This window comes from Parambassis ranga, chromosome 9, assembly GCF_900634625.1.
Source record: "Parambassis ranga chromosome 9, fParRan2.1, whole genome shotgun sequence".
NCBI classification, from domain to species: Eukaryota; Metazoa; Chordata; class Actinopteri; family Ambassidae; genus Parambassis; species Parambassis ranga.
In genome coordinates this window covers 2,227,440-2,253,573 of record NC_041030.1, presented here as the reverse complement: position 1 = coordinate 2,253,573, position 26,134 = coordinate 2,227,440, and the positions used below count along the sequence as shown (strand labels likewise).

Here is a 26,134-nt window from a genome sequence, read left to right as displayed (position 1 = left end):
TATATATGGGACGCCCAGGGGTGGAAACTCTGCCAACAGTACCCACAGCGTCCAAGCCGGCCAACAAATCGGCCTGCCATAGGCCCAGCAGACTGAAATGAGGGGTCACCGTGCAGCCTCCCCCCACCCCGGGGTGTCACACTCTCACAAAGTTATTTCATTAGTTGTCAGTTTTGTCCAGCCAGTCATTGTTTGATATCCACATGATTCAGCACAAACAGTGCCAAGAGTCCCACACCTACAATGCGAGGGAGAGTGAGAGAGAGAAGGATTGTAAAAGATGGGGTTTACTGTGCTGGAGAGGTTGGGACGGATGTGAACAACAGTGGAAACACTGCTGAATGAATCCACAAGTGTAGGTTTATTTATTTCTTTTCTAGAAAGCAGCATTATTCTTCTATAATGAAAATCAATCAGACAAACATCCTGCACAGCAATCAAGCAGAAAAACCTTTTCACAGCTTTACCATATATCTGGCAGGTATACGTTACTCATCGAACAACAGAAAGACATGAATATCATGATGCTTTTCATACACATCTTTACATGTTGCATCAATAAATAAAATATTGTTCATTGATCTACCTTGTTTTGTATGTCTGTGAGTTGTAAGCTGTCCCACCAATGATATTGTCTTTTAGTTTTCAAATAAACACACATTTGTGCATGAGAACTTTGTCAGAGAGCTTAATCTTTCAATGAACATTATCAAAATATAGACTAGGCAGGTAGTGTTTGACTATAACTGAATAAACTGTAGTGTTAGTAAATAAAATTGAACAAGATTAAATAAAAGAATTAAAATCAGAGGAACCTAATTTCCAGTCAGCAGTAAAATGCTACAATATGTATAATCATTTACTATCATGGAATATAATACGTAATAGAGTATCTTAACATTACATTATCTTCCATCACCAGCCTAATCCCCCTTTTTTTAGTTTAAATAATCAGCCCATAAATACATGGCAACCAGCGTGCAGGTCAGCCAGTAAAATTAGAGAAATATAATGTATAAATGTGGCTTTTTAAATATTTAGAATAATACATTGAATAAAGAAAACGTAAATACAAGTGGGAGAAGTCAGACAACTTTGGTCAAGATTAATATTATTAATATTTTATAATATAAACCTTCTCTGTTAGACACAGGATGAATCCTGCAGTCAGTTTTGTCTGTGCTCAGCTGGAAAGAACTACCTTTATAAGTCACATGGTCAGTTAGAGGAACAACCAGGATTCTGCCAAATTCAGGTTCAGGGACTTTTATATCGCTAACAACTAATTTATTGGGAGGTTTAATACTTTCATTCTTCATTCTTCACAAACAAGAGACACATGGTTAATTATTGGTTGTTATCCTGGGACTACAGGGAGGATGTGGTCAGTATTCATCACACTGTTCATAGTGATAATCAGTAAAACTGAACCTCCTGTCAACAACAGCATCAACACACAGATATAACCCATCAAATGCTGATGAAGAGTGGATGTTTAAGGTTGTACAGTGTTGAGGTTCCCCTAGCCTTTTCCTTTTAATTATGTATGTAGAGTTCACATCAAGAAGGCCTTGATTTACTGAAAAACCGCAGACTTAAGTACAGGGAAATTTCCTGTACAGTACAGAAATAGTCCAAAATACACACTGAGAATTATGTATTATAACAATGTGACCTAACGTTCCTTGTGATCCTTTATGATACAGATGTGAAGTGGCTGAGTACCACATCTGAAGACCATGACAGAGTGCAGGCTTGTGCTTCTCTATGCTGTGTTTAGCAGCATTTGTGTTAACGATGGTAGGAAAAATGCTGTTTTTATCTTTAAATATTCCTTCAACACCCACTAAATAACTGCCTGCATGTGCACTTTTATATCACATGAACTAATCATGTCTGCCTACTTAACATTTGCACGATACAGTTGATTGGTCCCTGATGTTTGGTTTCGTCATGAGGTTCATCAGCAATCAAATGCGAAATGATGACGATGGAAAGGAATGCGGTGCACTCTTGTTTTAATAGCAAGCATACATACAGCATGACATCATTTCCGTTGCTGTTGAGCAGATGTTTATCCATATATTCAGTGAATAAGTCATGTGCTCTTAATGTTAGATAAGGTTTTTGAGCTGTCTAAATAAAACGCAAGCATTAATGTTGTATATAATAGTGACATGCATGACTTATATATATATATATTATATATATATATAATATATTTCAAAACACATCAGCAGTTTATCTCCAGGAAAAGTATCTGCCAAATGCAAGCTGCATTATTTTCACATGGATGTCAGGTCATCTCTGATGATGTGTGTTTGTCTTCTTCTTTTTTCTAAATCAGTTAAAGCCATTTCCATCATGACTTACAAATATAACATCACCAACAAAATCTAGGTCAAACAGCTTTTATTCGCCACTGGAACATACATGGCACTCCTCACTGGGCACAAGCAGCGTTTGCCGTGGTTAGGTTAAGGCAGAGAGGGCAGGCACTGTCGGCAGCGTGGGGGAGGCTGTGGGAGGGGTTCGGAAGGAAGGTGAGGAGGATCCTGCTCAACTGGCTCCAGCTGTAGCGGGAGGGGCAGGAGGTGCTGGAGCTGGGTCTGGGTCAGGGACTGGGCCTGGGCCTGGGCCGGGAGCAGGAGCTGGGTCAGGAATGGTGAAACAGCCCCTCTTGTGCCACTGCATGTCCCGCACCCGTCGAACAGACTGGATCTGGGGTGCAGGGGCCTCCCAGTCATTCCAGTGCTTGAAATCTCCTCGCTCAAAGATAAACTGACGCCCCCTGTAGCCTGGGTACATGTAGCCAACCCATCTGGAAGAAGGGAGCAGACAAAATGTGTTGTTATACTAACATAATTCTGAGTATTTTATATCTAAACACCAGAAAAAACAGTTGAGAAGTGGATGTGGGGAGGGTCTTACGTTCCATTCAGAACCTTGACACTTGCTACACGATCCTGAAAACCATGGCCCCACAAACTGGGAACATCATCATCAATTATCTCCATCTTTCTGCCTGTAAACCCTGGGTTCTCATACAGGTGTAGCTTGTGGTCAGCACTGTCCTGTAGAGGAGAAAAACACAGCAATGAAAGAGAAAGTATTGTGCGTCTATTGTAACGGTCTGCTGTCACCTACCACTTTGAGTGGCCTTAGAGAGAACAGGGAGTAGCTGTTCTGACTGTTGGTCCAGGTGTCCCAGCGTGGATACTCGCCCTTCTCCAGAATAAACTGCTCCCCTATGAATCCATGCCGATCATAACCCACCCATCTGAGAGGAAAAGGGAAAAAATGGTTATATATAAAATAAAACGGTGACTAACCGCCTGTGAGAGACAGCATTACTTACGGTCCTGACTCAACGATAACAGAGCCGACCTTCTCCAGTCCCTTCTCTGTCACGTCTTTACACTCTGCAGAAAACTCCGCCTTGCAGCCCTGGAAGTTTTCATACTCAAACAGCACCACCTGGTAGACAGAGAGGACCCTTACTCAGGGTGTGGCATCAGAGGCCTCCATAAATACTAGGCTGACTATCACCAAATCACACTGACAGCATTTGTACTCCACGTATATTCGTTTATGAATGTTTAATGTATAAGCTATGCTTTCCTGATCAATCTGAGTTTCCATCCCCTGATGAGAAGATGTTAGGGTACCTTATATGTGGCTCCAGCTCCGCCCTGGCTCTTACCAGCAGCCAGTTGCTCTGGGGCACTCTGCTGCTCCGACATCCTCCTGATCCACTGCTCCTCCACTTTTTGTCAGCAGCAGTGTGTCACACACACACAGACAGGGCACCACCCATCATGCATGTACACAGGGGCACAGAGGGGAAAGATCAGAAGTCACAGATGCAGGTAATAACTCACCATTGAAGTGTATTTATTTCACACTATAACAATAATAATTAGCCTAACATCCTGTTGACATTAGAACTGATCCCATTAAGTATACACTCTTGCGACTCCATTACAATCCATGATACAAAAATCCTCCAAACTTCGGTCTTCACTGATGCAGCAGCACCTAACTCCATTGTTATGTGTCCATTGTGAGGCTTTTACCTGGGTATGCCTGCTAGAAAGTGGTAGAGTCCCTCTTTTTCAGTGCCACTTGGTGTTTGGTGGGTTTGAGCCATTAGAGGGCAGGGACAAGGGGGGGTATTTATGGTTTATTTCTGGCCACAACAGCAGAAAAGGAGGAGCTGTTGATACAGCAAGTCTGTCGCTCACATTGTGTCCGTAACGCTGCCTCTCAATAGGCAGCTGTGTTGGCACACGCTGCCCTGCCCGTCCGCCCGGCTGCCAGTGAGCACTGCGTGCGGGCACAGGGACAGAGAGCCAAGAGGATTCAGCAAACAGCCCTGCTCAGCACAAACACACTTTCTCTGCACCCAATCTCAACCACATACCAATTTTTTTTTGTATAAAGTTTAGTATTATTGGAATACGTTTCTTTACATGTTTGACATGGAATCTTATGCCTTACTTGATCACGTAATTAAAAAACATATTTTTTAAAAATTATGCACTAGTGGCTGTAGCTTAAGTCAAGTAAATTTTATTAAGAATTTCTGAACTTTAGGACACTGGCCAGTACAACACAGTGCAATATACATCTTTACTTTCAAATAAAAAAAAGGACAAAGAAAGACATAAAAAATAAACCCTCAAATTTTATGACAAAATAAAACATCCATATACATAGAAACCAGGGACAATCACTCTGAAGCCTCCATCAACACATTCACTTTCACTGCATGAGCAATTAAAGAAGCAACATGGCCAGAGAAGAGGGGGCAGAGGTCAGTGCTGTAGTGCATCAAGTGACAAAGTGCTTTCCAGAAGCGCAGAGTAAAGTTGGTGGATGGCAAACACCAGGAAGGAAGACAAAGTTGATGTAAAGCAGGTGCAAATGTTCACATTTGTTTGTAGTAACACAGAAGGTAGAATCTTCCCCTGGAGTAGTGTAAGCTAAAACACTAACACTCTGGACCTCGTCAGCTGGAGCAAAGCCTGACGGGACAGCAAAGATTGTGCATGCATGTGTAATGGGGGCAAAAACAGAGGGAAAATTGCACATTCACTGGAAAAAAACATTGTCAAAACATGATGGAGGAGTGTGTGAGGAGGTGAGAGTATGGCTTATGTCGGGTACTTCCAGCTACAATCGTTCTGTGTATTCAAGGAGGGAAGACTGAGGCTGATTAGTGTTTGAGGAGTGTATTTGTGCTGATTAGGAGTGTGCATGATTGACAGATGCAAAGTCACATGTCTAAAAGTCCCCTGTCCCTCTTCCACAAAGACAACAATATATACAATATGCAGCAACTGGTACACTGTTAGGTTGTGGAGTGTATCAAAGTAAATAGCTGTGGAGCCTCTATCGTAGTGTGTCTTCATATGTTTTTCCAAAACTAGCTCTCTATCTTTGTTACATCAATGATAATACAAATATAACATCTGATTACAGTTTCTAACATGATACACTCTCCCACTGACGATCAAGTCAGTGGTGATTTGTTCTCTCAGAAAAGGTCAAGTGTCTGAAATGTCATCCTATGACAATGCTTGTGTGAATCCTATCGACAACCTCCACAGATAACACATAAACGGCTGATGCAAAAGCAGCCCATTTGTTTATACTGTAAGTGAGGAGACTACATACAAACGCCTTGTGAAGGATAGGCTGGATTGTCCTCCAGCATGCGATCAAAGGTGTCCAGGATTCAGAGGTGTTGTGGTCCCACAAGTTAACTGTTTCCTGAAGTTACAGGAAACAAATTGCCACTTCTCCTGGTCCCTTTTAAAGTGTTGATGTGAAGTACGTTCTTCTGCAGAAGAAGCTCCATACGTTCAAGCATTAAATGGATGAAGCAGAGCAGCCTGATGTTTTTCTCCTTGCTTTTCCCCCCATAAGACAGACACACTCTATAAAAAAGGCACCATGCACATTGATCAACCCAGGCGGAAGAGAACAAAGAAAAAAATACATCAGCAGCTGTAGATTCACCCTCTCCTGATCTCTGGGTCAAACGTTAAGGCTTCTGTTTCATAAGGCCACCTTAAGGGGAGAGTCAAGAGAACAGGCGTCACAGACAGAAATGATGACGAGCTTTTGTTGTTTGTTGTTTAAAAAAAAAGTTACCTCATTATTTAATTAGCTCTCATTTTCATACTGACTCAAGCGCTTCTTTGACTTTAGCTCCTTCAGCCACTGTGGTGAGTCCTCCTCACTACAAAAAGACAGCAGTAGTTAAGTGGAAACACATATCAAGGTACACACATAACTTGTATCCACATGCTGCAGCTCACCCATTTTCTTTCCCACCAGGTGGGGGCAGCACACGTGCTGCTCGTGGGAGAAATGGGGACTTAGGGGAGCGAGACAGCTGAGAAGGAGAGGGAGTAGATCCATCAACCTGATTGTCAGAGTCACCCCTCTTCTTCAGTTGTGCCTGACAATAAAAGGGACATTAGTTGAGCTCATGGAGCAGTCCAAGACAGCTACGATATAGTGAGCCTTTCTTTTGATGGACCATAGTCACTGCACAAGCACTGGTTCACCTTTAAAGCGGACGGGTCCATGCCAGGAAACAGAGTGATCCTCTGTGGCTGTGAAGCAAAAGCAGGACCAGCATCGGGCCCTCTGGGCTGCTCCTCAGAGTCAGAGTCGTTGTCCTTACTCTCAGCTTTAGCCTCTTTTATAGGGAAACCACAAATAACAGGTTTCACTGTAATGTTGTGTCATTTTCCTCCAACTGATGTCCACACATTTCCACAGAGGGTACAAGTTCTTTGAGAGCACTGTGAGTCGTCCAATGATGTATCAATTATGTAAAGGTAAACTAGTATACTTGATCATATACATCCACCCCAAAACAAAGCTAAGGCCCTAGCATAGACCGCAGGCTTATACAGTCTCACAGGACCCTGGTGGCTCTGGTGGATATGCAGGTAGAAGAACAGCTAGGGGAACCTCACAAAGACTCAGGTTCTAGGAGAAGTACTAACCTGTGGAGTCTCGGTAAAGCCAGTCATCGGTGGTTCCTCCCTCTGCCTCTGCCTGTGCTGCACTCTGACGGGCAGCCCTGGTGGGCCGCGTCCGTGGGGCCCGTTTCTTTCCCAGCTGGGCTCTTGAGCGGAGGGCGCTGGTGTCTAACAGAGTGGTTGGAGCCTGAATATTGAGATGCAATTAATGATTTAACTGAGTTAAGGTACAGGGAAAAAGTAGAACTGTAGATTTAATAGAAAACAAAAAAATGACATCTGAGATCACAGTGTGGTTGGGGCAGGTGTGGTGATACTGTTTAAATCAACACTTACATCAGGAAAAGACAATGTCTGGTTCTCAGATGATGAGGAGGGAGGAAGGCCATCCAGAGTGTCACTTTCAAAAAGTGACGTCTGGTCACCCGGTGTGTGTGGTGGAGAGGGCTTCCTTGGTGAAGGGCTGAGGTTGCTCTCTGAACTGGGTGTAGCAGGTGTCAGGCTGACAAAGATGCAACAAAGGAGCTTTTCAAATGTGGCTGAGGTTAAACAATTATATCTTTGTTGGAGCTTTTATTCGTTCTACAACTTAGATGCTGCTCCCAAAAACAGACGGCAAGACTCACACTCATCAAAATGACACTGTTAAGCTATTTTCTGACCACAGGAGGTCAGCAATAGATTGTAGTGTAATTTAGAGCAACTACTGACAGAGGAACAATCTGCGACAGGGGAGTGCTGTAGCTAATTTGTTATAGCTCTGTCTTTTACAGATGTACATCCCCATCATGTGGATGCAGGTATGCAGGCTTCAGGACTCATTTGTGGGTTACCTGTCATCAGTGCGTAGTCCTGTCTCCCAGGTCCCATACTGACTGTCAGGCTCATGAACTGGTGTTGAGTCTTTCCCCTCTTCTTCACCACTGACACTGTGCTTCTGCTGCACCTGGAAACAAGAACGAGATTTATAAATCTGTAAATGGCATTTTTAGTTTTCAGGATCAAAAATTGCATTTGAAAACATTCTAATGAATAATAATGTGAGTTAGTTAATGTCATCACTGCTACAGTAAAACGGTTAGTGAAAGGTGACGGGATGAGTTAATGGAGACAGGACCAGAGTGGGGACAATGATGGGTGAGTGGGTGTGTGTTTGCTGCCTACTGAACCATGCCTCTTTTAATGAGGCTGGTACAGAGGACATACTGTTTCAAAAAACACACAGAGCTCAACAGAGGCACGCCTGCACATGAACTGATAACCCTGGCCTATATAGGAAAAAAACAAAAGAAAATCTTTCTGTTGCCTGAGGGGTGGACACAGAAATGTGATACACCTGGCTCTGTAATTGCCCAGGTTCCTTTACTGTGAGAGCAGTTCACTCGCAATGTTTATTTGAGCGACTGACTGCAGATCAGAGTGCTCATTCTCTGAGCTTCATGAATGCATTCCCTGTTTTCTTTGTGTGTGAGAGAGCAGAGATACAGGAGTCCCAAAACAAAACAAGTGCAAGAGAGACAATGAAATGGAAGGAGTGTGTTTGCGAGAAATTTGGATCGGGGGGGTGTGTGTGTGTGTGTGTGGTGCAGGATGTCATTCATCAGTGAAGCCTTTCCTGACAGGAAAAAAAGAAAGAGGGCAGTAACACTGGCCGTCTGCAGTGCTTCCAGCATATGAGAGTAAACTTCAGCGCATCCTCTTCTCAAGGGTTTACAGCACTCATACTTCTCAAGCTGACATCACAGGGTCCCGAAGAATAAATCCATAACATGTAGTGACTGGCTGTAGTTACCGAGCATGTTTTGATCATTCTTAAAACACCAGTCCTGATTATACTGCACATACTGAACACACGAGTTCAGCTCCATCTGTGGCTGCTGGTGTTATGTCATCGACCCCTTTTCTACAGGGTACCATCGTTATAATGTTGGCAAAAACACTGAGCTAAGCCTTGTAAATTCTGGTGATAAAAATTCCAATCCTATGTGTCTGTGTGTGTTACTCAATCTAAACACACCCAAAACACACCCTCCCCTGATCAGCGTAAGAGAGAAACACTGCTTTTGCTGGAACATGTTAGAGAGAGGGGCCATTATACAGCAGCAAAGGTTTGTAAATCCTTCTTCGATCCCGATTCATAATCTCATGCTATTTATTGTTAAATAAAGCAGGGGCTTTAACAAAGGTGTGGTATTAAACCTTCAGATCTCTGTACTTTCTTTGTTTGGACTGGTCAGCATTAATCAACAGACAATGCGACAAACGAAACGGTGATTGTTTGAAGGACACCCACAGGCACAGCTTTTGCTGTTAACCACAAACATGGAAAACATGGTTGATAAAGAGAAGCACACTGAACCAACAGGTCCAGTAGCAATGATATATAGCTGACAGGAGGAAGGCTTTCCCTTAATAACATTAGCAATAGCCAACTTCCCTGAGACAGGAAGGGTGTGTCAGGGGAAACAACCTAACAAAGAGCGGATGAATGGAAGGATGAAGGAGAGAAAGGGCTGATCACTAAATAGGTCTGACTGACAATCTGTGGAGGAAGGGGCTAGAGCAAGGCCATGGAAACATCAACTCAATAATGCACTGATTGCTGCACATAACCGCGTGACAGCGGTCTGTGGAGTACTCTGTCCTCAGCACGTAAATGGAGTAAGTAGTAGAAGTAGTAGTAGTAGTATTAAGTAAGTAAATACATGGAGAGGGAATGGCTCCATTAATGTTTAAGACCATTAAAACACATCACGTTGTACTTGCAGTACCTAACCACTCCATTCTTTAGTCGTCTGCCATGGTCAGTCCGCACGGGACTGGGAAACATGCTCTATGTCCACCACAGCAATCAATATCAATATCCTTCAGATATTCAAAACAAGTGCTTCCACAAGCACTAATCTCATGTCAACAAATGCTCGTTCTCACTGCACGAGGGCTTACATTAAGACCAAACAGTGCTGTGTTATTCTATTATTACATAAGTGGTGCGTACAGGTGCCAGCCCAATGCTGTACAAAGCATCTAAGTATGAACAGAGGGCAAGAATGTAGAAACCTGACTTGGCTTAGGATTTTAGCTCAGAGTGCACTGAACTTGACTTAAAGGATTACTTTCAGTCTGGGGTATGCTTTCCTGGGTTTTGCCAATATGATGATTGTTTAAGGTTAAATAGTTGCCACAGATCAATGTACCTCTAATTTGGTGGAAGTGTTGTCGCCAGCAGCAGTTACCAAACAGGAGCACATTGCAGTTACATAACTATAACTGCTTTTTTATTGAGTGGCGCATTAAGGGGCATCTATTTGACATTAGTAATCAATACATATGTTTTGCCTTTTTTGTTCTATTATCAGGTCACAAAGGTCACCCAAAGATGAAACATATAAGACTAGTTTATCATGACAACAGCCCACAAAGATGTAAATGCATTTTCTATGCATGTGTCCATAATGCATGGCACCAGGTGGGTGATTTCAGAGGCCAGTTGACATGAACAGATGGCAGTTTATATTTACATCTGAACATCTGATATCACACAAATTGCATGTCAGAACTTAAATGGTCAGGAAAATTTGGAAGTGGCTATCTTGCAATGTTATTTGAGATTATATGAGACTGCTAGCTATCAGATATCAAAATCCATCCTTGTATACTAGTATCACTTTCCTGGTGAGCAAATTTAAAAAAAATGAATACCGGTACTCAGATTTGCAAATAAAACAGCATCTGCCCAAACGAGGCACTTACATTTACATCACTGTCTCTCGACAAGGTCATACATAAATGTCCCTTGACCTCATACATAATGAAGAAACACAACTATACGTCTCTGAGCTTGTGTACTTTTCATTTCATGTGCCAGGTCTCATTCCATCTCTGGGTTTCTGGCCACTGTATACCACATTCTAACACTACCGATCTCTTACTGCCACTCATCCATGTATGGCTTAATGCTGCTTCCAGAAACCACAGGAACATTTGCTGATAGTTAGAACTAACACATAGCGACACCAAAATCATGAAAGCACCTTTTATCTATGGGAACGGTGACTCATTAGGAGTTGCACAGCAGTTAAGCAAACAGGCGTACACTGTAAGATACAGTATCCATGTCCGCCATTGGTTTCTATTATATGTCCTTGTGAAGTTAAGAAGCAGGAAGCCAGGAGCAACAATTCTCATCCTGTCAACACTTAACTGTTCTACTCTTACTTTCTCAGTCCACTGTGCCCACCCAAAGACAGACGACGAAATGGCGAAGCTAATTCCATAGAGACAATTTAGGATGACACTATAATGTGTAGATGCAAAGAGAGCGAAGCCAGAGACAGTTGAGAAGCAGCAGGCCTGTGCTTGTGCATTATGCAGCAGATGGACAAGTTCTTGACATGTTTGGCAAGAAGCCAAATAGTTGATGAAGGAGCAGCTGTTACCAGTAGCATGACATAGCTTCACAATGACTGGAAGTTTGCTTTATTTAACTCCAACATTGGTGATTGGCCAAACATAGAGACATGTATTGTTGATATCTGCGATAGAAGTTTGTACCCGTTGCCTCCCTGCTGTGTTAGTACTGTGAGTGTGTGTTGTCTTACAGCAGTAGGCGTGTTGGGAGCCGTGCGTCTGCGTAAGGACAGACGTTGCTGGCTGCGCAGAGAGAACCTGCGTATGGACTCCCTGCTGCGGGAGGCCAGGGAGCGCAGGGAGTTGGTTCTCTTGAAGTCCCCGGTCCCATCTTCTCCCCTGCCTCCCCTCTCCACTGAGCTGGATAAAAAGCTGAGTGCCCCGTGAAGGGAGCGCCGGACATTTCCCACCCATCCTGACACCTGAGAGTGAGCCACTGACAGCTTGTCCCCAAGATATTCCATCACAAGCCACTACTGGCAAGACCTCCTGTGTCTGAACAGAGCCTGTGAGCTGAACAGTGACTTTTGTTATTATAGCAGCAGGGAATCATTAGAGTCTTCAGTAGAGGTGGCAGTCCGGGATGGTGCTAGAGGTGTTCAGTGACGTATGTTGCAGGGTCAATACTGCAGCACTGAGGAAGGTGACAGAGAGAACAATGACAGGGCTCAGCCAGTTTGGTGTGGTGCTGTCGGTGGTGTCTGCTGCTCACAGCACTGCAGGAAGGATAACGCCAGTCGGTCTCTGACTGCAGCAGGACCCAGAGTCTCCCTAGTTTCACTTGTAAATGGCCTTTCTGCAGTGCAGTCCCACTGGAGCCGTTCAGGACTCTCGTTTCAACTCATCACTGTCAAGGCTCCAGGCTGTCGGCCTTAAGTGAATTGTAAAGCTTTCTAATGTCTATTTTGATGCTCAGAAGATATGCCTGGTATGATATGTCTGGCACAACACGAGAGTGGACATATAAAGGTTATTGAAGTTCAGCACTTACTGTTAGTTATGCAGGCCACTACTCTCCTCTGAAATACTGCTGTGCTGACTTCAAACAGGTTTCTCAGACATGTTCCCTGGCTTCTAGTACACAGAGTAGTAGCCAAACAACTTGAGTAGGACTGGCTAGCAACAATGATAGAATCACATCCTCAACACACCATCTCTAAGATAAAACATTCACTTATCTCTTGGTTGAATGCTCAGTGACAACCCTGTCAATCTCCAGGTGTGAGCCTCGCTGTGCTGATCTGAGCCTAAAATTCAGCCGAGCCGACAGCTCTCCCACAGCTGACGACGATGCTAAAACAAGGCGTACATTCAAAGTTGAAAAATCCGTCCACCCAAACAGCCTCCATCCCTGTGTTGTGTAGCAGTAGAATATCTTCTGGCAAAAAGCTCAGAGGAGAAATTGTGCTGGACAGCTGGTGGCAAAAGGAAAGCTGCGGCAGTCATTCGTATTCCATGAGGGAAACCGGAGGGCAACCAATTCAGTGCCAACAGAGGAAACCACAGAGTACTGGGGTAGAAAAAAAAGACCTTTCCTTGTGTTCTCCTGCAGGTACGAGCAGGTAGGAGAAAATGCGTCAGCAGCAATGCTGTCTGTAGTCAGCGCTATAGGACTCACTCGTCAAGGAGAAACTGGGTGGAGAGAGGGAGTGTGGAACAGAGACAGAGAGAGAAAGAGAGAGAATGGGAGGTCCCTGATTCACAGCGAGGGGGAGAGGGGAGGGTGATATATGTTCTGCGGTGCTCTCGCTCCAGCCTGACTCAGTTGCAGGGAAAGACAGTAAAGTGACACAGCCAGGACATGTGGGTGGACGGGAGAAAAATACTGTAAATATAACATCATCTCCTTTAAAAAGAGAAAGAGAAAGCAGGGAGAAAACACACATGAGATCTGTGTCTTAAACATGATAAAAGAAAACTATAAATAGGTGGATTAGACACGCATGAGAGACAAGAGTGAAAAGACAGGTGTGACTGCACGTCAACCAGTTTGTCATACGCAATGTAGCCAAAGGAAAAAAAATCACAACATGTTTGTTTAAATCTTACTCGAAGTCAGACGTGTGCAAACATTACAACAAAATCCTTCCTGACACATGCTGTCAGCTTAAACAGGTTTCTCCAAGTGAACCGCTACCGCACACAAAGCCTCAGTGGGTGACTCCAGACACACTTCAGAGTGTTAACCTCAGAGCGAAGTGGGACAGAGGCTGAATACAAGCTGAATCACTGTCCACATATGCCCCCTACAGGTAATCTCATTAATGTGTCTTTGAAGTGCTCTGCTCAAGGAAAGTGTACTGTGAGGGTCTCATCTCAACAGCACACAGACTGACCGCTCTCACCGACTCCCTAGCCTCAAAATGGCTTCCTCCTCCTGGGTGTTTTGACTGTTAATAACAGTGTAACAGACACAAAGCTGAATGTGCATGTTTGGCTACTGAAGTTATTTAGGAGCACATCAACTTTTTATTTTTATTGCAGCAGTAATCAGTCTTACCAATGTCACTCTCAACTCCAAAAGAATTATTGATTGATTAGTTGCACAATAAGCTAACAATACAGTTTTACATTAAGAAGGAGGCTATTATTGATCCCATATTTCCTAACATTCCTCTTCAGATAGGAATCATCATCTTCTGGGAAGTGACTCATATCATTTCCCCTCTTCTGACTTCACCAGTCTGTCCACACTCCACCAGAAAACCAAACAGCAACTACTACAGTGGAGATGAAACTGATCTCACAGTCTAACTGTCTATAATAACAGCTTACTGTACATGCATTATGTAAGAAGATCTATACTGTTTGAAGCATTCTTAATAAGAGGGCTGTGCCATCACTTACCCAGAGACAGTATGGAGTAAGACAGCATGTCCACATGTACATCTCTGTGCTCATCTCTGCTCTGCTGCGCTCACCAGCAGCCTCAGACCCTCACACTTTAGACCAGTGATGTCACCACACAACTATTATCTCATGTGTGTGTGGACATTTCCACCTTACAATACAATGTAAAGAGACAGAGTAATTATATCTGACTTCAGCACTGACAGACTGTTTTAAATATAAATATAAATTTAAATAATTATTAATGTATTTCTGAAAGGTTGTAAAATCTACAGAAATCACTTAATCGGTGTGTCATATTGTGTCTGATAACAACCATTGCCATTTTTTTAAATTACTGGCATTACGTGATGTGAGAGCATACACCAGCCGTTCTCTCATGTTTTTAATGAAAAGCAGCACGATATAGCCTGGTTCATTTTCACACATATACAGTTTGTTATCAACACATGATTACACGACAGACATCACAATCAGAAAGGGGCCCTGAATGGCATTAGAGTGCATCTCCACAAGTGAGGAAACACTGTTGGGACACATCATAACACATTAATCTATTGTAAATATCCTGCTGGAAGAATGGAAGAGAAAAATCTCTGGAATAAAACCTCTCATGAGGACAGAAAGATATTTTAACTTTATAGCAAACAGCCATTAACTAAGAGTAAAATAACAAACTGACTGACTGTGATGAGGTAGCTACATCAGCAGGCAAATTTCTCTTAAAGTAATAACATAATGGTAAAAGACTTTGTGTAATAAATTGATGATCAAGAGCTGATAACTTAAATAATAAATACATAAATGAAATAATGAAATATGTCAACTTTATTCATTGATAATAGCACCACAGGAGCCAAAACGAGCTGCTCGGAAACATCAAAAATGTACTTTGTATGTGCCAACACCAGTGTTGTTTATTACCTGGAGAAAAAAAACCTCACAGTGGCATCCCAACTGTCAAAGCAACGCACTAATAGTCTGAAAAGCTTACTATAATCCCAGAGAGGATCCAGACACCGCAAGGGGCAAAACTGAAACACAACCACTAGATGGCAGGAGTGACCGTGACGGTAGGGGTGACTTAGCATGAGCTCCATATCACAGTAGTGGGCGACAACATAGTACGTGTATTTCTGGGATCATAGTGCAGCCATCAACCTGAGCCAACAATTACAGTCTCAGTGAACCCAACCCAAGACACCTGATAATCACTGTTAGTAGTTTAATCTATAAGTGTACACTTCATCTGACATACATGTGTCAACTAAATTAACAGTTGGAGAAAAAAAGAGATGAGCTATAATTTTATACATTAGAAACTGTAACAAAATGTTTGTGTTTGCAGGGATCATTATGGGTCATTTGACTTCACAGGTTTCACTGAGCCATGCTGACAGGTGTCTGACAAATGAGCAGTGACAACCTGTCCTTATTAACCATTTGTCTAATACAATCCAGTATTACTGGCCTGAGGAGTATTTGGTTGTGGGATGGGCGGGGTTAGTCTAGAAGGGCCGTGCCTTCAACATTAGTCAGCGGCTCTTTACAACCCGAGCCCAGCAATTCTCTCTGTCTTGCACAAGACACACACTCAAACACATAACAGATTTTCCTCCCTGTCTCTGCAGAGCTGTGTGTCAACATGAAAACAATGATTTGTAATAAAGGGTTTCCAGCCAGTCCTCGGATGGCAGCTCTAAACCTCACTGAATTACAGCGACATAGTATTGCCTGCATAGCACGGCCTGACTCACCCAGCTGTGACGGTCCCCCTCTCTGTGGGCGCTGCGACTCCTCATCCTAGAAAGGCTTCCATCCACAGCACTGCTTGAAGGAGCTGATCGCCGCGACACACTCCGAGACCGCATCCTGTTCAACTCCTAACAACAAAGGGATCAATGAGAAGCATCAGTTTACTGCGATTTACTGCCAGTGGATGCTGAAACTCTAAGGTTATCCTTTCCTGTTGTTCCAACAGTGGAATAACAAGAGATTTACACTGTAGATATGTATGTGTCATATTATCTCATCCACTGGCACCCAGGCACACATACAGGCCAGAGCTAAAAGACACACTTTAGCAACAACATAATGTTAATTCAAACATGATAAGGACAATTACTTTGCAGACATCCTGCAGAAAAGCGCATCTTAACAGCACTCTGTTGTAATCTAATACATTAACAAAACAACTGACTGTACTTGAAAAATGTTCTATGTGAAATCAGTCTTCACCTCTAACAGTATGTCATGGATTGGTCTTACTCACCTGTGATCTCCTGTGGCTCTGTGCCTCTCCCCTGCTGCCTGGAGGTTGTGGCTCTCTGGGCAACCATATCTGCTCTCCTGTAGTGGTGCCGAAGAGCCCACTTGGAGAGTTAGTTTTGACCTCTGTTCCTGAAAAGGGGGCCATGAAGAGCGACTGCTCCAGGACAGCAGACCTGGGCCTCTGTGGAGCCAAGAGCTGCTCCCCCTGCCTGAGGAGGAGCTGCTCTGGACTGACTTTGTTGGTATGCTTTCTGGGTTCATCTATAGGATTGTCCACAGACATCTCCACAGGCCGCAGCTCCCAGGGATCCTGGGGAGATGTTGTCCATACTGGGCTTGAGAAACCTGCTGAAGTCTGTGCTGGTACCTTCCAGCTAACATCTCTTTCAGGTGTGGGCTGAAACTTAGCCCCAAACTCAGCATCCACTCTCTGAATGCTAGAGAGAGAAAAGTCTTTACCAGGGGAGAGCTGTGCTTGAGATGTGAAGGAGTCGATGTCAAGGATGGCAGGTTTGTAAGGCTCCTTCCAGCGTGTGGCGGGGTCACTGCGTGGAGAAGTAGTCTTGGACAAGTGGTCATTTCTATGCACAAAGTCCAAATCTACGACTTTAGGCCTCAGAGGTGAGGTCTCTGACTTCAGCCTCTCCTGCTCCTCTCTCCTCTGCTTCTCTTTTATTCGCTGTCTCTCTGCTTCTTGCTGTTTGGCCAAGTGTCTGATTTTCTCTGCCTCCTCCCTTTTCTCCGCCTCTTCTCTTTCCATCTGCTCCCTCAGTCTGCGTTTCTCAAACTCCAAAAATTGTCTGTCTCTTTCGGCCTGCTTTTGCTTTTCAAACTCTAAAAGCTGTCTCCTCTCCATCTCTTTCAAAATCTCCAACTCCTCTTTCCTCTGCCGTTCCTTCTCCAGTTCTCGTTGTCTTAGCTTCTGGTTTTCCAGTTCCTGTTTCTCCATGTCTAGCTGTCTCTGTCTTTCTAAATCTCTTTGCCTCTGTTTCTCCAGCTCTCTCTGCTTTTCCCTCTCAATCTCTTTCTGGTACTCTCTCTCCATCTCCCTTTGTCTTTCCCTCTCTCTGTCCAGTTCTTTCATTCTTAACATTTCCTGTTCTAAAGCCATCTGCCTTATCTTCTCTGCCTCTTCTCTTTCCATCTTTTCTCTTAGTCTGTGCTTCTCCAGTTCTATGAGCTGCTGCCTCTCCTTTTCTTTCTGTTTGTGTTTTTGGAACTCTAACAGCTGTTGTCTTTCTATCTCTTTCAGTCTCTCTAGTTCCTCCATTCTCTGTTTCTCCTTTTGGATTTCTAGCAGCCGTCTCTCCTTGTCCAGCTCTCTCTGCCTCTCTTCCTCCCTTTGTCTTTGCCTCTCCTTCTCACGTTGTCTTTCCCTTTCCTGTAGTTTTTCAAGTTGCCGCTGTCTCTCTCTTTCAAGTTCTCTCTGTTTCTCCTTCTCATATTCTTGCATTTTTTGTTTTTCCAGCTCTATTTGTTTCTGCCTTTCCAGGGCACGCTGCTTCTCTACCCTTTCCAGTTCCTTCTGTTTTTCCCTCTCCAGTTCTTGCACTTTTTGTTTTTCAAGTTCAATTTGTTTCTGCCTCTCCAGGGCACGTAGTTTTTCCACTCTTTCATGCTCTCTCTGTTTCTCCCTTTCCAATTCTTGCAGCCTTTGTTTCTCTAGTTCAATCTGTTTCTGCCTTTCTAATGCACGCTGTCTCTCTTCAAATTCTTGTTTCTCCTTTTCAAATGCTTTTTGTCTCTGCCTCTCAAATTCTCTTTGCATGTCCCTCTCTTTCATACGTGCAAATTCTAAATGTGCTTGTTTCTCCAGTTCCAACTGTCTCTGCCTTTCCCTTTCAAGCTCCTGCATTTTAGCATTTTGCCTTTCTTTTTTCTTTTCAACTTCTTTCATTTCCTCTTTTGTCTGTCTGTCCAATGGGGAGGTGATTTCCCTGGGTGACACATGGCCTTTCATGATTAGATCCTCAACATGCTCTTGAGGAGTTTTTCCAAAAGCTTCGTCTAATGAGGGATTCCTCTTTATAGGAAGAATTTTACCCTGTGAGCTATTGAGGGCAGACCTCACAGAGGAATCATCGACGGGCACAGTCATGTCCCTAAAGCTCGTTCCTACATCTCCAGGAGAAGCTGGCTCCTGTATTTGACCGGTCAAAGCAAAGTAAGTGGCCCTAGGTTTCATCTGTTCCTCTGTCTGCAACGTTTTCAAACGTTTAGGAGCTGTAGCCACTTCATCCAAAGCCATTCCTGCTTTTTGGGATTCTGTTAGTATCCCTTTCTCCACACCTAGATCTTGGTCAAAACCAGTAGTGGTCCATTTCTGTAAAGCTCCTACTCTCAGGTATCGCAGCTCTGGTTCTGACATTGTTGTTGAAGCTGGTTGTCCTTGAGATGGACCAGTCCTCTCTAGTGTTGGCCTGCTCACCTCTGAGCGTCTGGACCGGAGCGTCATTGCCTTATCCTCCCACTGAGCAGGAGGCACGCTCTCACTGATTGCACGGTTCTCTGACACTGCCTGCACTGTGTCAAAGGCATGTAACACCCGGAGTGGACTAGATGGAGATACAGGTTCTTTGTAGATGACGGTCACCAGAGTTCCACCGTCCTCTGGATCTCTTCTTTTATCAAACATCGGGCTGGTGAGCAAATTCTTGGCAGTGTTATCAGACATGCCTTCATCGTCCATCATCAGGATACTGCGCCTCTCAACAACATTTTCAAATAAGGATGCTCGCACTGTCTGTACTTCACTAGCAGGGCCACTGTCTTTGAAAGCAGTGCCGGCTGTCAGCCCTGCCTCAGGCTCTTCAGGCGTGGAGGCCTTTTTGAGCAGGTCTTGGAAATCTTTTAAATCCAAAATTGTCTTCTGGTCATTGGGAGTGACAGCTGACCTCTCACCCTAAGAAAGATTAAGAGATATACTGAGACGTCCTAATAGTAGCATGCTTATTTGTTTGACAATCATGTTTCACCAATTTAACACAAGGATTAAATCTAAAACAAAACACAAGCTTTAAAAATGATTCTGAACCGAAGTACTGAAAAGGGAGTAAAAATAAATGTGACAAGACAACAGAACAGAAGAAAATGTGGAACAAAAAGGACCTGGAGTGATTGAGGGAACTGCTGTCAGCACACAAATGAAATCCTTTTGTTCTCTGTTGGCCTGATAACAGTGGGTGTGGTGCAGAGGTGGTAATCAAAGCCTCTCTGTATTGACCTTTTCCCAGTGATCTCTTCTCTGCGTGTTTCATAACTTGCAGCCACTGGGGATGCTGTCTTAGGTTTCACAGCTTTGTACATCTATGCCCCATTTCCTCTATGGAAACTGTGTTCTGAACACAGAAACACTTTGGTGCAGGACATTTTATTGCATTAAAACATATGTAGAAAACTAATATTCTAATAGTTTTCCTTAGAATTGTTTCATTATTTAGTGGTTAATATTTTGGCAAGAGACAAAGAAAATACACTATAATGCCACTCTCACATCTGAAAGATTTGCACTAAAAGGCTCACTCCCTCTCTTACCCTCCTCTGATCTTTGCTGATCTCTTGGTGGTCTGCTGCCTCAGTGAGGGAAACAAGGTCTGGTGACCTCTCGGATGAAAACCTGATGAACATACATCACACAAGACAAAAGCCATGCATGACAATGGAACTCCCGGACAAAGACAGAACAAAAAAACAAGCCAAATGGACATAAAGAGCATCTTTTACCTTTTAGTTAGGTCCAGGGGTAAGGGCCGGGGCTTCAGTGAAGGTTTCATGACTGGGCTCTGAGTTGGTGTTGAATCTTCTGTCAGCTGCTTAATGAGCTGTTTAACACCCACTTGTGGTTCCATTTCATGAACCAGCTGCACTGGAGAGTGAGGATCAGACCCCTGGCTGGGTGCTCCTGCCCCAGGAGAGGAGGATGAATCCAGGAGAAGACTGATTCGTGATTTGATGCTGACGCTACGCTTTTCCTCATCAGTCTCTTTCACAGCTGATTCTTCTATGTCTCTGTTGCTTTGGTCTAGAAGGGCAGGAACGGCAATGTCATCAGAACTTTGTGTTGTGGTACCACCAGGGGTTTTATCATGCCCTTTCCTCTGTGGCACTGCCTTTTCCTGTGGAGTATTCTCCTTAGTATTGGCCTTAGGACTTTTACGGTGAAGTGAAAGACCAAGAGACTCAAACTTGGATGTCAGATCAGCTGAAAGGGGTCGTCTACCTGCCCAGCGAGGAGCTGGAACTGGTGCCTCTGTATCAGTAGGACTGCCAGGGAAAATGGCTGATACAGGTCTGGGCCTGGAACCTCTGGACTGGTTCCGCAGTGGCACAAAAACCTCAGGCTGTGCTTTCACCTTTTCTTCCTCCTCTTGCCCTACCTGAACAAGAAAGCCCATAGACTTAGCTCTGGTAATTGAGGCTCCACCTACACTCTGTGTCTTCTGGCCCTTCTCATCTTCACTTTTAGTGGTTCCAGACCATTCTGCTGCAGGAGGTTTTTTAAAACTCTTGGAAAAACTTGATGAAGCAGGTTTCTGCCTCTCTGCTGGCACAGGGGCAATGGGTTTGCAGGGGTCCTCAGGTTCAAGAGGAGGGGCTGGTTTAAATGGCTGAACTACTGGCTTGGTTGTTTGTCCAGTGTTTAACTTATTAGATGTTTTGTAGGTGGTGGGGGCAGGACGGTTGGGGGTGGTTGATAATGGCCTGGGTTTGCCAGCAGCAGCTGGTTGCTGTGGTTTTGAACTGCTTGGAAGCACTGGTTTGTATCCAGCAAGGCGTGTGGATTCCGGTCGAGTTTTGGTTTGAGGCTTAGGGGCCAGTATAGGCTTAATAGTGGGATTCTTCTCCACCGCGAAAGGTTTAGGGGTGAGGCGAGGCTTGGGACTCGGGACAGGTTTGGTAGGTTCTGATGCAATGATATTGGACTGATTAATACACGGGATCTCGATGAGGCTCTTATTGCTGGAGTCAGTCAGAGGACTTAGGTGAAGTCGTCCTCCTGCCACCGTTCTTCCTACCTCCCCAGTTTGAACCTCCACCTGAGCAGCCATCCTTTTCAACAGCACCTGTTTTCCAGGGAGAAGAAAAATCTCCTTAGTGTAACAAAGAAAATCATCTTATCACTGTGACACTCACAGCAATGTATCGAACAAAGCAAGCTCATAATTAGCAACACAGCACTACACTACATACTTATGGACTTTGTCTTGGGAGTGGCTTACATTACTGCACTATTATATGACTTAGTAAGAAAGATATTTACAAAAGGTTATTGATTCTGGCAAGTTAGCACATACACATGTTGATCCCACAATATAAGACTACACAATGACATCCACCTTGATGAGCCTTTTTCACAAACCACATTTTCACATGACACAGTTGAGAAAAAATGATTTAATGATGCCTAAACTTCAACGAGCTGCATCAGTTTGAGGGCAGAAGCTGTCACATTTCTTTTGTTTGGAGTGGGTCTTACACAAAAACAACCTCAGACAAACATCATTTTTTTTTACTGTGTCATTATTTATTTTGCAAAAATGACCAAAGAGAACAAAAAACCTGTTCGTACTAAGTCCTCCCTGACTGCTTCAATAGAATTTAATTAGTTAGCTGCAGCAGGTGCTGCTGATCATCAGTCCCAGCAAATTTACCCCAAGGGTGATGGACAGATGAGACCAACGTGGACTTGTTTGGTCTTAATGATCACCACCATGTCTGCTGAAAACCAAACACAGCGTTTCAGCAGAAACACCTCATACACACTGTCAAGCTCGGCGGGGGAGGACTGACAGACAGAGTATTCCAGGGAGAGAACATGACTCCATCTGTCTGACAGTTAAAGGTTGGTGAAGTTGGGTCATACAACAGAACAATGATCCAAAGCACAGCAGCTAATCTACATCAGAATGACTGAAAAAATAAAAGAATCCAGGCTTTGGAAGGGACTAGTCAAAGTCCAAAACCTCAATCCAGTTATAAAATGCTGTGGCGACCCACAAGACTTTAAGAGGTCTGTGCATAAATAAATGCTAATAAACTTTAAAAAGTCATACAGGAAACCATTGCTTCAACTTATTGCTGCTAAAGGTGGACGTACAAGCTGTTGAATTATGGGGTACTTAATAATAACCACATGGCAATTTACACACACCTGAATATTCCGGAGCAACAAAACTGTTTTTATAGAGGTCTGTAACCTGCTGATGATCAATTCATCAAGGACTGATGATCAGCAGCACCTGCTGCAGCTCAACTCATTAAATCCTATGGAATCAGGAAGAGTGGTCTATGTTTTTTTTCTTTTTGGATTCATTTGTGCTAAACAAATAATGGCATGGTGGAAAGGATCTATGTTGTTTCTCATCTGAGATGGTCAAAAAGGTTATATGTGATAATTGTACAAGTTAGGCTGAATTATTATAAATTCAATTCTCGTCCTCTCCTCTATTCTCATTAGTCTGGTTCATACTACTGATTCATGTCATAAACAGTGTTGGCTGTCTCTCTCTCTGCAGGCCTCTCTGCCTCCAGACCTGCATGCTGACCTGCAGTCTGGTCCTGTTCAAGGTTTCTTCCTGTTAAAAGGGTTTTTTCCTGCCACTGTTGCTCTTAAGGGGGTTCAGGCTCTGGGTCTCTGTGAAGCGCTTTGAGACAATTCTGATTGTAAAGAGCGCTATATAAATAAAACTGAATTTAGTTGAAATGAATTCAAAGTAATCTTGAATCTTGAATATCTTTTGTTATCTTTATGAATGTTTGGCCCTCTTTACAGGGGACATTTTAAGTCATCATAACTAAATAAGAACAGGTGGACTTAATATCATGAATGTTGGTTATGTCCCTTTAATTTACACAACACCACAAACAGGAAACCTATGGGATGCAGCAACCATCAGTTATTAAGCACACCTGTGCTTACTTTGCAATGACATAAAAATATCTGATGTGAAAAGAGCATGAGGTGTGCTGTGTCAGCTTAGGTTACACGGTTTTTCTTACATTTGTTTATTTAGATTCTACTTGTTGCTTGTTTTAGAGCATAGATGTTAGGTTCATTGACTACGACACCTTCAGTAATACTAAATTAGAGGTTATAATTTGTTGTTTGCTATAGTTTTATCAAACTGACTTGTGAAATTCATTCATCTTTAAGCTGTTCCAGTGGCAGCCCTGACAGCAGACCTTTCAGGTATAACACAAGGAGGCTCTGAGCTGCTCTAAGATGTCATTGTTTTCTATTTGTAGCTGGCACATCCGTCTGAACGGGGGATTCCACTGTAAAGGAACACCAGGCTCCCATTAAGGATCCAGCCTTCCTACTGAACTTCCACGTGTTTATTTTAAACAGGCGCTTCAGTGTAACAGAGCTGCAGTGATAAATATAAGAGAGCAAGATCAGCTCAATCTACTCTTTTGACACTGTGACGATGAACATTTTATCTGTTGTTTCTATAGCAATACATAACAGAAAATAACTCTAGCCCTTTAAGAGGCTCCTTCTGCACATCTGCTTTCCACATGTTGCTGCGCTGCATTACTTTGCTGCCCAGATCAGCAAGTTCTGTCAGAATGATGACATGCTGGATCCAACTGATGCGTATCCTACCTGTCCAGATGTCAACAGTCTGCTGTGAAGTTTGGGCTTTTGTTGTAACCAAGCCGCGATGTCATATCACACAGGAGGAAGTAGATGAAGGTGCCTAGAAGGAACACACTTTACGTTAACACACAAGCAAAGCACACACAAGCTTCCCACTCATCAAAGATGATGCCCTGAAGGCTGTTCTAGAGAAATCAGAGCAGATCTGCAACAGTCTGTTCACATGCGTCTTCACTCTGGTGCTGTCACGCCTCCACACTGGAGCAAATACATGATAATGTTTACACTGACACAGACTTGAGTAAACATAGTCACACCCACACACTCGAGCTGATTGCATATGTCCAGACATGAAATATGAACAACATGCACAAGGAAAATCATTAACTGAATTCTTTTATAAGCTCATATTTTCCTGTTTTAGCATGTGTCCGTGATAACTGCTCACCTGCCGTCACTTACACACTTCTCATTATACCTATGTAAATTCAATCTGTGAACATTGGAGCTGTACGGTCAACACTGCTGTTCGCTCTTCCCTCTCTGTGTGAGCCATGCCCCTTTCCTCCAGCATGTCATTATATGCAGTATCTACTGATAAGTTCCAACTATTTAGCAGCTGATTTAATGTTATAATTCATTAAAAACTGTACAACTCTGGAAGAAAGGACGAAGGAAACGATCCACTGTTTCTTGGTTTTGGCTCAAACTGACCAAAAGTAAAAAACTTGAACTTTAGTGTTGACAGGAAACGCCTTCGCCAAGATGGAATGTTAAACATTCAGTGAGCCGCACAGTGGGGATTAGGAAAGTATCTGCCTTATATAGGCTTAGATATACAAATGAGAATCCTACACACCAGCAGCCAACAAATCAGAGATATGTGGTATGTTCACTACATGTGGCAGGCATCTTTCCAACAGGAAGTACATACAGGGGAGTAGGGCACAGGTTGAGCCGGCATAGTGTTTGTTGTGTTTTGGCGCTGACTGTTAAAAGCAAAAGATGTCCATTCAATAACCTGGTTCAGCCTGTTATACAGAGTAGATTTCCTTACATAGACAATAGACACCTTCATGTCACTGGATCTACTAACAACTAAAAGAAGAAGTACAGTGAGTGCTCATAATGTAAAAGTAACCTTTAGATTACAGTAAAGTCACCATCCAGTGCTAAAGACTTTAGTATGGCTGCAGTATTAGTGAAGTGTTCTAACTTGCAACACTGAATTTACCTATAAAGCACATGCAGATCTTCAGTTTTTTTTTTTTGTGTAGTGATTCACTTACCCCATAACTATCACTGCTTTCTATTAGTTTAATAGGTCTATTGATGACGTTTTCTATTATTTTCTGTCATGTGTGTCCCTAGTCAATAATTTGCAACAAGTGCTACTCAGTTGTGTCCGCTCACCTAAACTACCTGTTACCGTGGACAGTACCCGGTGGTCCAGTTTAGCAAAAGCAAAAACCAATAAAAAGACTAGCTTTGGTTCTGCTTGGACCTTAAAGACATCTGATGCAAAGAGCGTGCTGAATAAGACGTTTATTTCCAGCCTTAAATACAGGGGACGATAAAAGCACCAACAGCCTGCTCGCTAGCACCCGTAAGCTAACAACTCAAGAAGCTGAACTCACAAAATGGAAACACAGACTGAACCTGTCTCCTGCTGGCTGTTTGATCCGAACTGGAGACAACTTACCAAACGGTACAATCAGGTTTTCTTCTCCTCTTGTCGAAAAAACTTCAAACACGACTAAGCCACCCAACTTTGCAGGATAATTATGAGTCGTGACAATTGGTTAATGAAGAGGCTAGCAGAGTAGCTAACTTAGCTGGTTTACATCGCTAGCCAACTGACTGGCTATCCCGTCTCAGGTTGCAATGTTGTTGACAGGCTCGACTAGACAGCGCTGCACAAGCCGCCCGACTGGTTAGCCTCCACAGTCAAGTGATGCGGCGCAGCATGGCTCTTCCGGTTTGTACTTTCAAAATAAAATAT

At 43.4% G+C, this 26,134-nt stretch overlaps 2 protein-coding genes across 3 annotated transcripts; both read right to left on the bottom strand.

Annotated features, from left to right (window-relative positions):
- Positions 1 to 2,559: 2,559 nt before the first annotated feature.
- On the bottom strand, positions 2,560 to 4,437 carry LOC114441124 (beta-crystallin B3-like). The gene is made up of 6 exons (XM_028413912.1): positions 4,077 to 4,437; positions 3,669 to 3,766; positions 3,359 to 3,477; positions 3,148 to 3,280; positions 2,932 to 3,074; positions 2,560 to 2,821 (listed from the first exon to the last, which is right to left on the bottom strand). The coding sequence occupies exons 2-6, from the start codon at positions 3,741 to 3,743 to the stop codon at positions 2,560 to 2,562; spliced, it is 732 nt and encodes a 243-aa protein (XP_028269713.1). The 5' UTR covers positions 3,744 to 3,766; positions 4,077 to 4,437.
- Positions 4,438 to 4,556: 119 nt separating this feature from the next.
- Positions 4,557 to 26,029, bottom strand: LOC114441121 (zinc finger CCCH domain-containing protein 13). Of its 2 annotated transcripts, XR_003671244.1 has the most exons (14): positions 25,835 to 26,029; positions 24,139 to 24,232; positions 20,256 to 21,595; positions 20,067 to 20,148; positions 16,534 to 19,434; positions 16,019 to 16,144; positions 7,835 to 7,947; positions 7,338 to 7,503; positions 7,026 to 7,188; positions 6,579 to 6,712; positions 6,327 to 6,469; positions 6,160 to 6,247; positions 6,025 to 6,075; positions 4,557 to 5,942 (listed from the first exon to the last, which is right to left on the bottom strand). XR_003671244.1 is itself a non-coding variant. In XM_028413906.1 (13 exons), the coding sequence occupies exons 3-12, from the start codon at positions 21,578 to 21,580 to the stop codon at positions 6,172 to 6,174; spliced, it is 5,229 nt and encodes a 1,742-aa protein (XP_028269707.1). In that variant the 5' UTR covers positions 21,581 to 21,595; positions 24,139 to 24,232; positions 25,835 to 26,029; the 3' UTR covers positions 4,557 to 6,075; positions 6,160 to 6,171. The 2 variants fall into 2 exon arrangements, 1 of the variants encoding a protein (XP_028269707.1); XM_028413906.1 differs by having other exon boundaries at positions 4,557 to 6,075.
- Between the last annotated feature and the right edge of the window lie 105 nt (positions 26,030 to 26,134).